The 12,577-nt window shown below is 44.2% G+C and overlaps 1 protein-coding gene across 9 annotated transcripts in view; it reads right to left on the bottom strand.

Annotated features, from left to right (window-relative positions):
- The window catches only part of RAP1GAP2 (RAP1 GTPase activating protein 2), a 293,053-nt gene that overhangs the window by 6,933 nt on the left and 273,543 nt on the right, over positions 1-12,577 (bottom strand). For all 9 annotated transcript variants that reach the window (XM_043531454.1, XM_043531450.1, XM_043531453.1 and 6 more), the window contains 7 exons: positions 8,531-8,668; positions 7,165-7,283; positions 5,906-6,019; positions 5,141-5,258; positions 3,755-3,881; positions 1,147-1,223; positions 2-40 (listed from right to left, as the gene is read on the bottom strand). In XM_043531454.1, coding sequence (XP_043387389.1) covers positions 32-40; positions 1,147-1,223; positions 3,755-3,881; positions 5,141-5,258; positions 5,906-6,019; positions 7,165-7,283; positions 8,531-8,668 — 702 coding nt within the window. In that variant the 3' untranslated portion in view covers positions 2-31. The remainder of the gene's footprint in view (position 1; positions 41-1,146; positions 1,224-3,754; positions 3,882-5,140; positions 5,259-5,905; positions 6,020-7,164; positions 7,284-8,530; positions 8,669-12,577) is intronic.

The raw sequence follows: 12,577 nt of genomic DNA, 5'->3' as shown, positions 1-12,577 counted from the left end.
CCTTTTACAAGTTCATGTCGTCTGTTGCCTGCTAGTGACTCTATATAAAAGAAAAAAGCAGAACACAGATTTTTTTCATACAAATAAAGGGACAACTGTGTAAAAACCTTTTTACCCTGCCCCTCCTGTATTTCTTAACTTGATCTATAGTTGTCCCCAAGAGGCCTCCAGGATGGTCAGAAATTAGATTCACGTTGCTAGTAACAGAATGGGTGAAAAAAATGCTGATGAAATTTTTACAAAGACAACTTCATCATCACAATTTTGAAGCATTTGGACCAGCTTTAACAGGTACCCTGCGGCTGTTGCCCAGGGACTGGCCATCAACAGACCTTCTGCTTTTCCCAATCCTTTTTTCTGCCCTCCCCTTTCCTTTCCATAAAAGCAACATTGTACCCATTTTGCACAACTGAGCCACCCGAAGCCAGAAGAAACCAAGAAGTCTAGTTGGGAATGCCATGCTTTGGTGACTGTCGTTGGCATTTCCCGGGCCGGTGTGTGTCAATTAACATGGGCATGTATGATGCTGACTCTGGGAACCCATTGCAAGAGACTGTGCTAAGAGCACATTTAATTTAGTGTGGGGAGGGGGAGGGGAGATGTGTGTGTACATGAGACCCCGTATCTTTTGTTATGGGGCTTATACAGAGAACCATGCTCATTCCTTGGCCTCAGACTGGAACTTCTCTCCTCAGGTTCTGTTGTGGAGCAACCAGTGAGTTGCCCCTCTGTCAGTTTGGTGGTGGTGGTGGTTGCTGCATAGTCTTCCCTCTCCGTGTGCTCATTTTCTTGTGGGCTGATGTGAGCTATACTACCAGAGTTAGACCCTTAGACATTGGTCTGCTAGAGCCACATTGTGCTATGGCCTCCCACACTAGCTGTCCCTCCTACACCTGGCATGAAGGAGCACGTCAAGGTATCCCAGGGCATTGAACTGCTGTACCTGATTCTCCACAGGCGTAACGTTGTTTACAGACGTTAGAGTAGGACCCTGCTGCTGAGGATCAGGGAGCTGCAACTGGTTCCCAGTGGCTGCTATTCTCTATCCAAGCACAGCTCGGACATAGTGGACAATTGGAGCTATAACACGTTCAGTGTGTGAGACCATGCTTAGTACACTGTCTGGTTAAAATAACAGATACGTACCGTGCTGGAACTGGCATGGCTAAGCTTATCAAAGCGAAACTTTAGATTGGACCTTGGAGAGTTTCTGCTCTTTATATCTGTCAGGAAACAACAAAAAAAAATCAATAAACCAATATTTGTTTAAGCTGTAATCTTGACTGCACCTAGACCAGCCCAACCAGTCAGTCAGTTGAATGAATTCCCATTGATTTTAACAATCATTTCATTCAGTCTTTCTAAAGATTTGGCAAAATCTCCACATTAAGCAATCATCCTGGATGGAGTAAATTGATGCTTAATTATATCCCATAATATTTCTGAGAGAAATGTCACCGAAATGACTACTAAATGACCGATCTAGGAAATGCATTGCACGGGTTGCAGTTTGCTAAGAGGACGAATATGAAATACAAATTTTAAACACAGAGAATGGCTGTTTTAATTTTGACAAAAGTAACTGGGACAAATGAGGAGGAGGGCGCGTGGGTAGAGCTACAGAAATAAAGTTTCCACTTCATCCTTCTTTTACAGCTGTTCCCTGTTACTAATTTGTGAAGGTTAAATTGAGAGGGCTGGTAAGCCAAGAGCTAATACTCTTAACTCATAACTTCCCATTTTGCACTTGTATCGTCTCTTCCCACACTCTTTATTGGGAATGAAAGTTAAAACAGTGGTAGATCTATGTGTAAGGAGACTATGACGCTGAAGTCCCAAACTCCTTGCCTGCACCCACAAAACCTTCCAGCACAGAATGGTGGTATTGTCATTATTTTAATGAATTAACAAAGATTCCCATTCTGCCCTTACTTATTGTGAGTAGTGCCTTATTTTTGCTAGTGGTTCTACTGAAATGAATGGAACTAGCGGCAGAGTGAGCTTCAGCTCAAAATAAGCCTGGCAGAATCATGCCCAAAGGAAACTTCTTGGTTACTGGTTATGTTCCATGGAGCCAGTGCTCTCATATGTAGGTTTCCAAGACTACTCTAGTTGCCAGTCCATTGAGAAGGAAACAAACCAACAACAAACAGCTACTGATACGCTTTAATTATAACAGCGAAATAAACCCTGTGCAGAATATAAACATAAAAAATACAAAGTCTGCTAAATGGATACCATGGTGACCAGGATGTGTCTGCAGCATACCTTTCAAGCCAAGGTTTTAGGAAGAAGTTAGCATTTCATTCACTTTCCGAGGCTGCTTCTGCACAGGCCAATGAGGGTATGCCTACACTTCAGGTGGGAGAGAGCCTCCCACCCCGGGGCTTGAGCTAGTACGCTAAAAACGGTCATATGGACATTGCAACTTGGGCTCTCGAACCTAAGGGAATGGATGGGTTTGACAGTCCAAGCCGCAATGTCCACACTGCTGTTTTTGGCACGCTAGCTCAATCCCCGTTAGCATGACTCTACCTGGGCTGGGAGGTGCTCTCTCACCTGCAGAGGAGACATATCCTGAAAGTGTAATACAATCGTTTATAGCGCTGTCAGGCTTCTGTGAATCAGAATGATTCATTCTGTCTAACTAATTTTTAAGGGACTGATCCAAAGCCCATTAGAGTCAATGGGACTTGAGCATGTGGCTGAATTCTTTACTGAATATGTATAGGATTGCTTATGTGCTTACAGTCAAGCACTTGGTAAAGTGCATCTGCTGAACTGGGGGGGCCTGAAAAGACAACCATAAAAAGATGCCCATTGACTTCAACAGATTTTGGTTTGGGCCCCACTCTGCAATCCTTAGTCATGCTGAGAGAGTCAGGCTAGCGGTCTCCATTTATTGACTTCAGTGGAACTATTTTCTAATGTGCATAAGGGTTGCCAAATCAAGCCCTAAGTAAAGGTCCAGTTCTGCAACCCTCACACATCAAAGAGTACTTATTCATGTGAATTGGCCCGTTGATTTCAGCTGGACTTTAGCATGAGTAGGAGTTGCAGAATAGGGCTCTCGGTAACAGTGACTGGTGATAAAATATTCACTGGAGATTAATGGCTGGCTGGGGGGAGAGCGGCTGAAGTAATTTTGCTCATTGTTTTGTGGGTTCTGTTTCAATGCACTGCCAGCAGCGCTATGACACAGCTGATACTAGGCCATATTTTTCTTCACACAAGAAGGATAATTTCCCAGTGCTGCTGGGGCCCTGGAAAACAAAAGGCAACAGGTCCTGGGGAGATCAGTGGCGGCCTTTGCCGGCTTTGAAAAGAATGGGAAGACCAGTGCCATTCTGTTCCTCCATGCCAGCACTGAATGGATTGTGGTGTTTCTAGGGGGTCCAAAGGCAACCTGTCTCCTGGGGGACAGTTTCTATCCAGAGACCAAAGAAACCCCAAAACAAACCCTACCAAAACATCCTCCACTGCACACACTTCTCTCTCTGGGGAGAGGATCAGAGAATAACCACCACCTGACGGATGTGTAGTCATGTTGCTTAATGCATTACTGGTGCTCAGGCACTATGGTGAAAGGACAGCATAAGAACCTTATTAGAAGACAACTGAAGTGGAGCCAGATACTTGGGTTTCGTTCCATGGGGGGCACTTAGTGAATTGACCTTCCTAGAGACATTTGTACATTTGCCCAACAGATACAAGTGTCTGTCCCAGTCAAGCTCCACCACCCCATCCTACACACCTGTGGGACTCCTGCTCATGATCACCGGTGTAGCAGCAGCTGCCATACTTGGATTCTCGTTGCTGGGAGAAGAGCCGTAGACAAACACGTCCTGTTTGAAAGGCGAGGCTGTGGATGGATGGCTGCCCTGTAGGCAGAGATTGAGCAAAGACCTTTTTATGGAGAGCTTTCGTTAGTGGCATTCTATTCCTATTGCACTGCATCTGTGCTCAGCAGCGGTTCCGGTCCAAGAAATAGCAAGGTTCTTGGGAAAGGTGATATTGATGGAGCAAAGCCTGCTGGTGCTTAGACTTGCACCTGTCTGTCTGTCCCCACCGGCTGCAATAAGGACTTTTGCACACTGTAGATTTAATTCCCCTCTTGCTTATGTATATCAAGTGTGAAGTCACTTGGTATCAGTGGGGAGAGGATGAACCAATGCAAGTGAGATCAGATTCAGGCCCAATCCTGCAGCCTGAATTCCCTTGAGTAGTCCCATTAACCGCAATGTCAGGAAGGGCTGCAGGATTAGTTTTGTTTTTAATCAGTCTAATTAATGGAATCTTGTAAGCGCCTTTGAAAACATTAAGGAACAGCTGAGTCACATGACAGAACACGCACTATTACCACCACGCAGCCACCGATGCTGCCTCATCATGGCAGCAAGGCCCCTAGGACTTGGAACATGCAGGAATGATCCGAGTCAGGAGACTTCATTATATGCTTGGCTCTGCCACAGGTTCACCATGTGACATCTGAAAAATCACTTCACTTCCCTGTGCCTCAGTTCCCCCCCATCAACAACATGAAGGGAATGATACGTCTAGGCACTTAGCCACCGTGGTGATGAGTACAATGTAAATACGGAGGGAGAGAGAAGACCCACAGCTATAGCTTGATTAGACTTCCACTGTAAATGTCATTACCGGCAAGATTTCTAGTTCTAGCTGCAACCTGCCATCAGCTGAAGTGCATGCAGGCAGGGTTCACTATTCCAGTACCCACACTGGCCTAGCCCAGGTGTGTCTACACTAGCTGCAATCACACCCCATGACTGCAGTGTAGACATACCCTTTGTTGTGGCTCATCGTTTTACTGCACAGGGGACCAGTGGACTCAGTCCTGAAGTTAGGGTGAGAACTACTATAGAATTTTAATTAATTCAGATGATGGAAACTCATTCAAAACAGTGATGGCGAAAGATAAATAAAAGCACTGCAGTAAGATCAATGACATGAGGCTGTTTAGATAAAGGTACAACTATGTATAGCTATTATGGGTCTAATTCTGAACTTACACCAGTGTAAATCAGGTGTAACTCAATTGGAGTCAATGGACTTAGACAAGCATAATCAGGATCAGAAGCAGGCCCTACTGTATACAAGTGTGGTGGTATTCAATGCCTACCACGCTGTCGTATTCTTCCAAGGTTTCGGTCTCCCCTGCCGTGCTGCCGAAGCTGCTGGTACTTGATGAAGAGCGGGAGATGTTTGATCTTCCATTCTCTTTCAATTTAATAAATGGCCTAGCAAGCGAACAAGAAGAAAACAGATGATTACAGCATAGACAGCTTCATGCTGAAGGCTAGTGGGAGATGTTTAGCCTTGATTCAATTCCTTGACCGCAATGGAATTACAGCAGGGATTAGTTTGGCCTGGCATTTTTAAATCTATACATAATCATTAAAAAAAAACCCATGAAATTAAATGACTGGGGTATAAGACTAACAGAAACAAATGGCCCATGTTAATTCCCTAAATGCTAACCAGAACACTAAATATTTCTATTGATTTCCCTTCTGTTTTCCACAGATTCCTACTAGCCTCACCTGTTAGATATTCTGCAGTAACAGTCCTATACAATGCTTTTATTGCACTGCTCTGGTGTTTTGGACAATATCTTCAAAATACTGGTTATTGTTTTTTTTATTAAGAGGGTTCCTGAGAGAATTATAGGTATTTTCACACAAACAAGGGAGATGCCTGCTTTCGTTGCTTTTCCCTTAATACCAAATCTTATTTGAAGAAAGATACATTGGTAGGTTTGCTGTAAGTGAGTCATATAACAACTTCACTTTCCTCCCCTGTTTGGTTGTCTGTAGGCTCCTTACTGAACTGCATTGATATGAACTCCAGCATAAAGGACAACTGTGCTCCAGCCTTTGCTATTTACCTTTCTTTGTTAGGGCATATTTCAGGAGAGCTAGGATTAGATGAGGTTTCAGATTTCATGTCTTGAGAAGAATGTCCCCCGTCTGGTGTCTTCTGTGTTCCTGAGACACTGTCACTGAGGGGCAAAGAACAGATTGGAGGGATTATACAAGAGACAAGAAAGAGTTGGCCAAATTCTGCTCCCTATTAGGCCGGTGTAAATCCATCAGAGCAACCATTGCTGACTCAGGACCAGTGTCTGACATGAAACCCACTTGTAAGCTATCCAGGATCCTGGCACCTGACTTGTGGCAGAGGAGATGTTTGCTATCTTTCTTAGAAAAGGACAACAGTATGCAAAGTCTCTAGCATCAAACAATAGTTTCTATAGTGCTGGCTAAACCGATGCATGGTTTAGGTGGGTGAAGGAGTCTCCTCTTCAAAGGAGGTGTCCGCTGGCAGGGGCCCCAGGTAACAATCCCCCAAAAACTTTGGGGAAGTTCGGATCCTAACCTAAACTTTGGGTCTGGACCTTCTTTCTAGAATGGGCTGAGTCTACATCTTAGATCCAAACCCTCTTGAACTTTGCGTAAGTTTTGATCAAAATCTGACCCACCTGAGTCTCTGTGTTCTATAGTACAAATAGAATCATATTAAAAAACCTGACCCTAGCTTTAATCAGGCCAGTCCCGGGCCTGGAGTCATTCTAATCTAAGCCCATCTGTGTACAGTGCTTGTCATATCACTCACTCTGGCACAGAGACCAGTGTAGATTTACAGCCTAAATACCCTTTTTAAGCAATAGCATTCATGTCACTTCCCCCTCTTCTGGAATCTCTCTCAAGCAAGTTTTTTTGTTTGTTTTACTTTTAGCCAAACTTTGACATCTCGCCTTTAACCAGATGAACAACAGTAACGTTCCTTTTAGGACTAGCTAGGTGTAGAGATCCATGGAGAAGGCAGGATGCCCTTGCAATCTAAGGCCTTGTCTTGACTAGGAAAAAAGGTCAGAGATGACGTTGTGTTAGCCAACATCTGTTAGCTACCACAACCTCATCCATGACTTTGCCCCTGGTATAGGCAAAGATTAACACTTAGCTTGATGTGGTCAACCAATGAGGGGAACCTAGGGTCAGCCCTGATCACCTAACATGAGTTAAAAGATGTGTATGCTAAGGGCAAAGTCATGATGTGGTTACATGATAACAAGCATGTTCTCTTTTCCTAGTCAAGACAAGGCCTCAGACAAAACAATTACTACTGCTGCACTTCAGTGCTTACCATCTTGTCCTGCTTTCTGATTGGCTTTCTGATCCAGTGTGCAGGCGGGGGAACAACCCCGACCGTCGCTTAATAGGACTCCTTGACTGGTTCTTGGCTGTTGCTGCAGCTACAGGAGGCTGAAAAACAAAATGTTCCAATTTAAAATAAAACAAAAATATTCCTCTCCAGGATCTTCCTCTGCCCAGAGCCAAGATGGAAATTACTCCAGACACTTATTTCCGGCTGTGCATTTTTCCCTCAGGGTGACGATCTACAGCCTATTTAATGCCACTCCCAAAACAGATAAAAACATCTGGGAAGACAATCTGAAAGTTATAATTCCCCCAAAGGCAACGGAATCAAATTTGGTCCAAAACAAGCAAAAGCATCTCAATCTGCCACACAGATCTTATCCTCATCCTTATTACGCACAACTGTCGAGAAAATCGCCACATAATGTCCTACACCAGCCTTGCAAACAAAGTTCACATTCATTAATACACCTTTTCTAGGGATATTTGTGCCCACAGAGTTTTAGGTAGATGTATAGTTTGGATAACCAAAGATTGAAAGAGGACAGCATAGCTCAATGATAAAGGATTTGAAGCATATAGAAGGGAGAGGAGTTGTTTAGGATGGTTCAAGGTGTATAACAAAGACAAATCGGGTGACAGAAAAGGAAAATTAAGTCTGAATAAGGCGAAAAAATCCTAATGAGGATAGGCCGGACTGACAAAGATATTTAGGCATCTAAATACATAGATTGGTGCCGGCGGGGTGGGGGGAGGTTACTAAAGCACCTGTGCGAGTTAGGCACCTCATTCCACTCACTATCATTACACTATCAATGGGAGTTAGACACCTACCATTTGTAAATCTGCACCAATATCTGTAAGATTTTGGAACAGTCTCCCCAAGAGAGTGGTGGAAGCCCTGTCACTTGAGATATTTAAAGCTGAACTGATTACAACACTAGGAAATATACATATGATTATGGCATCACCTACAAGCCCTGACTAAGACCAGGATCCCAGCATACCAGGCGCTACACAATCATATATTAAGTAACAGTCCCTGCTCCAAGGAGTTTACAATCTCATTAGACAAGATGGACAAAGGGTGGGGGGCATAAATAAAGGCACAGAGCGGTGAATAGGTTAATAGGTCACACAATAGGTTAATGGCAGAGCTAGGGATAGCCCCCAGGCCTCTCATCACCCGATCCAGGGCTTTATCCACATTAGAGCATACTTCCATATACTGCAGAGAAAAGCACTGTGTGGTAAAGGAAGGATAGACTAGGTAGTCCAATATGGCTTTTCTCACCGTTTGCTCCTCTGATCTCTAAAGAGTGATGGTCTCACAGCAGATGTGCTGTACTCACCGAGAAGGTGGTCTTTGTTATTTCGCCACTGTTGTGGGTGATTCCTCCACTCAGGCTCCCTGGGATCCCTCCACTGTGATGTTTCTTCTGACTCCCCACCATGGTTTCCATTGAATGGCTGCGGACTCGAATGGCTCTCTGTCGACAAGTTAACAGGAACAGGGAACAACCCCTTGTTATGAGGCCAGAATACTATTTCCTTGCACTAACTACCCCTTTGCATCTCCACGGGATGTTGTCATAGTTTAGAAAATCAGAGTCAGGAGCTTCTGAAACCCAGAGTTGAATCTGTGAACACAGGTATCCACCCTGGGAACCTGAGTCTTATCCTAGGATAAAGCCGCAGTACCACCACGTGACCTGCAAGTGCAATTAAATTGACCAGCGTATCTCGAATGTCGACGGCTGAGTCCATACAATGAATGGCTCACAAAGGGTTAAAATTCACACGGTGTCCGCACCGACTAAGTCCTCAACACAGAATTTAGGTGGGTCATGGGCCTCATGAATCACCCCAAATGGCATAAAGGCTTTTGCACCCACAACCAACCAAAGAAATCCTTCAGGCGATGGATTATCATGGTCACTTTCGCCCACAAGCCAAGTTCCACTAGACAACAAGAAAAGGACAAGCCAGTTCATTAACCAGTCTTTTCTCATGTATGCCAGTGTTCCTCAACTGGTGGGTTACAACAGGCAATCGGGAGAGTGGCAAGTCACAGAGAATTGTATTACACTGTAAAGCAAAGAAAATCTCCCTCGCTTCCTGCAATACCCTCCCCCCTTCAAATACTCTCTGTCACCCTCTCAAAACACACCAAATTATATGGAGTGGGGTCACTGATATGCTTTGTTACTCTAACTTTCATAATAAATTTCAGAGGGTCGCAGATCCTTTGAATAAGGGCTTGCCGACCTGAAAAGGTTGGAAACAGTAACATAGGTTGCACCGCAGTTAGCTACCTAGCCCGTAGTAGAGGACACCTAGATGACAAGCCATACAGCAAACATGACAGATGTTTTCCTCTTACTCTCTTAATGAGTTTTATGCACACAGTTTATGGACTGAGGACACATCATTGTCTACCATGTGTCTCTGACAGGTAAGCATTGGCAGTGAGTGGGACAGCCAGAAGTAAAACCGGAGAGTCATGGCTGATAGTCTCCTGGCAGGGAAAGAACCCAGAAATCCTGCTTCCCAGGCCCTGCTCTAACCATTAGACCACACTCCCCCCGAGAACCCGCAACAGAAACAATGACTTCTAGGAGCTGGGCACTGAGGTGTCTCTGGAATTCCCACTCGGTGTGTATCTGTATCCTTAACAGTTTTAAATACCATTTAAAAACCAGCCCTTGGGCCTCAGTGAAAAGGAAATATTATATGTGCCAGTCTCTGCCCTTTACTTTGATCTAGAAATAGTATAACCCCAGGGTGCCATGCACCCAGTCACAGCAGCTATGCTCAAATACATATGTTAGTCTCTAAGATGCCACAAGTCCTCCTGTTCTTTTTGCAGATACAAACTAACACGGCTGCTACTCTGAAAACTGGCTGATGTGACTTTGTTTTTTAAACCAGTAGGTGTCAGCTCAGCCTAAAGAAATGACTATGATGGTAAACTGTCAAGACAGTTTAACCCAGTACCCCTCACTTCCTGTAATCAAAATCAAGACAAAACATAAATCCATAATGTTTGGTTTATTATGACTGATGAACGTATATATTAACAATACTTGAAAATACAATTAATTCTTGTAACTGACCGGTATCTTTACTATCCATAACAAATGTTCTCCAGGTACTGTACATTCAGATAAAGTGCTTTCTCAATTCATGTATTGTATTGGCTCTTCCTGTCAACAAAATATTAGCATTTCTTCCTGGCATTTATTTAGGAGTCATAAATATTATGGCCTGGACCTTGCAAAGACTCACACACACACAAACTTAGCTTTGTGAATAATCCCGCTGACTTCTGTGGGACGACTCACTTTAAATAAAGTTAAGTATGTGATTAATACTCTGCAGGATTGGGGCTGGGGAAAAAAAGGTCTATTGACATGGCCTATTCTTCTGTGAATTGGTGATAGATTACCATGCTTAATTCTCTGTACATCACGTTGAAAATGAGCCCACTTTATCTCAGCTAATAATGAATATTTATAACCCACAACTCCTCGAAATAAACATGTTACACTTTAAAATCCGACTTCTGCCTGGTGCATTTTTCACACTTGCGACTTTAATTCTAACAGGACAGATCCCCATGTCCGAACTTGCATTTGTGCTGCTTGGTTTGTACTGAAACGGAAGGTGTCCCACAGTGATCTGGGTCTTCAAGCAAGGTTCCAGTTCCAGCTCTGTCCTGTGCCTGGCTTCCTCTCTGCTCCTTAGCCCACACCAGGGCCTGCTGGGCGTGGACAAGGACATGAAAGCCAACCAGGGTGTAGTCGGAGCTGGAGAGAACAGCAGGCTGTCGGTGGGCTCCCGAGCGAGAAGGTGAGCAGCCTCTAGAAAGGACCTGCACTGGGTTCACAGGTGAGAGGGAGCTAGGAAAGGTGCCTGAGACAGGGCCGGGAAAAGCAGCCTGAAAGGCAGGCTGGCAGGAGAGCCAAGGTAAGGAGTAGCTCCTGGGGGTGGTGAGTGATGTGAACTGTTGCAGTGGGAGTGGCTGCTTCTCTACATGGACCCAAAGCCTGGAGACTCAGGAAGAGGGACACACCAAAGACTTTTAGGTGCCTAACTTCCATTGAAATCACCTGAATACGCCTAACTCCCATGGATTTCAATAGGAGTTAGCCACCTCAAAGCTTTTCCGGATTTGGGTCCAAGCTCCTTTATACCTCAGCTACGCCGCCTGGCCATGAAGAGCTGAAATTGGGAATTGTTTGAAATTCTGGGGTGTATGTGAAAGGATTAATTTGCTTTAGCCAGGAAGCAGAGGACATTGGCTTTGTGGGGAGGGGCTAAAAGCACTCAGACACCAAATCACTGAAGCCCCCAAACAGAGGCCACTACAGCACCGCCTGAGCAGCCGGAAAGCAGGCCTGGGACAGGAGGCAAATAGAAATGAACACGTGTAATTTCTTTCCACCCTCCCTTCTCCGCCAAACCACTTTATTTACCATTTCTCCTCTCATTTTATATTTACACTGGAAACACACTGTGAAGGAAATAAGCTATCAGGCAGATCAGCAGTGCTGTCCAAAGGTAACAAGGCAAACGCAAAGTTATTCTGGCAGCTGAATTCATCACATGCACTGGGAGACCCTGAAATGCCAAAAGAGCAATAAAGTCCACTTTCTTATAAGCAAAAATCTCATGTAACATGAATATCTCAAAATCTCTTGAAATAGATGTGTCTAACGAATGTGTGGTTTTCGTGATGTTCTGAATAACTTTTAGGGGGTCTACAGTAAAGTATTGCTGATTTTGTTCTGGAGAGTGAATCTAATGGACATGATCTGTGCAGGAGGCAGATAACAGGATTAAAGGGTTGCTCAGCGTTTTTGACTTACAGTATTCTGCATGAGTAATAAGGTTTAGCACCTGTTCAGCTCTTCACATCTTCTAAACACAGTACAATGATTATCTGATGAAACCTCATCTACACTTAGGAGATAGGCAAGGAAGTATTATTACGGATGGGGAAAATAAGACCCAGTCTCATTCTGATTTCAGCAACAACTTTGGTGGAGTTATGCCAGCGTAAAATTGGTGTGAAATCAGAATCCAGCACCCAGAGGGATTGTGGCCAAAAGTTTCAAAACTGTCCATTAATTTCGTGCGTCTTAATTTCTGGGTGACAAGGTGGGTGAGGTAATATTTTTAATAGGACCCACTTCTGCTGCTGAGTTTCAAGCTTACAGAGAGCTCTTCTTCAGGTCTGGGAAAGGTATTCAGCGTGTCACAGCTAAATACAAGGTGGAACAGATTGTTTAGTATAAATAGTTAACACACATTTCAAGGGACCATTCAAGGTGAAGTGGTCCATTAACACCTCTCTAGTCATAGGGAGGAGAGGAGAGGGAAAAAAGCACTGGGGA

Source organism: Chelonia mydas, chromosome 17 (genome assembly GCF_015237465.2).
Source record: "Chelonia mydas isolate rCheMyd1 chromosome 17, rCheMyd1.pri.v2, whole genome shotgun sequence".
In the NCBI taxonomy this organism is placed as follows: domain Eukaryota; kingdom Metazoa; phylum Chordata; order Testudines; family Cheloniidae; genus Chelonia; species Chelonia mydas.
Note: the sequence above shows the minus strand (reverse complement) of the source record. Positions and strands in the feature narration are given on the sequence as shown.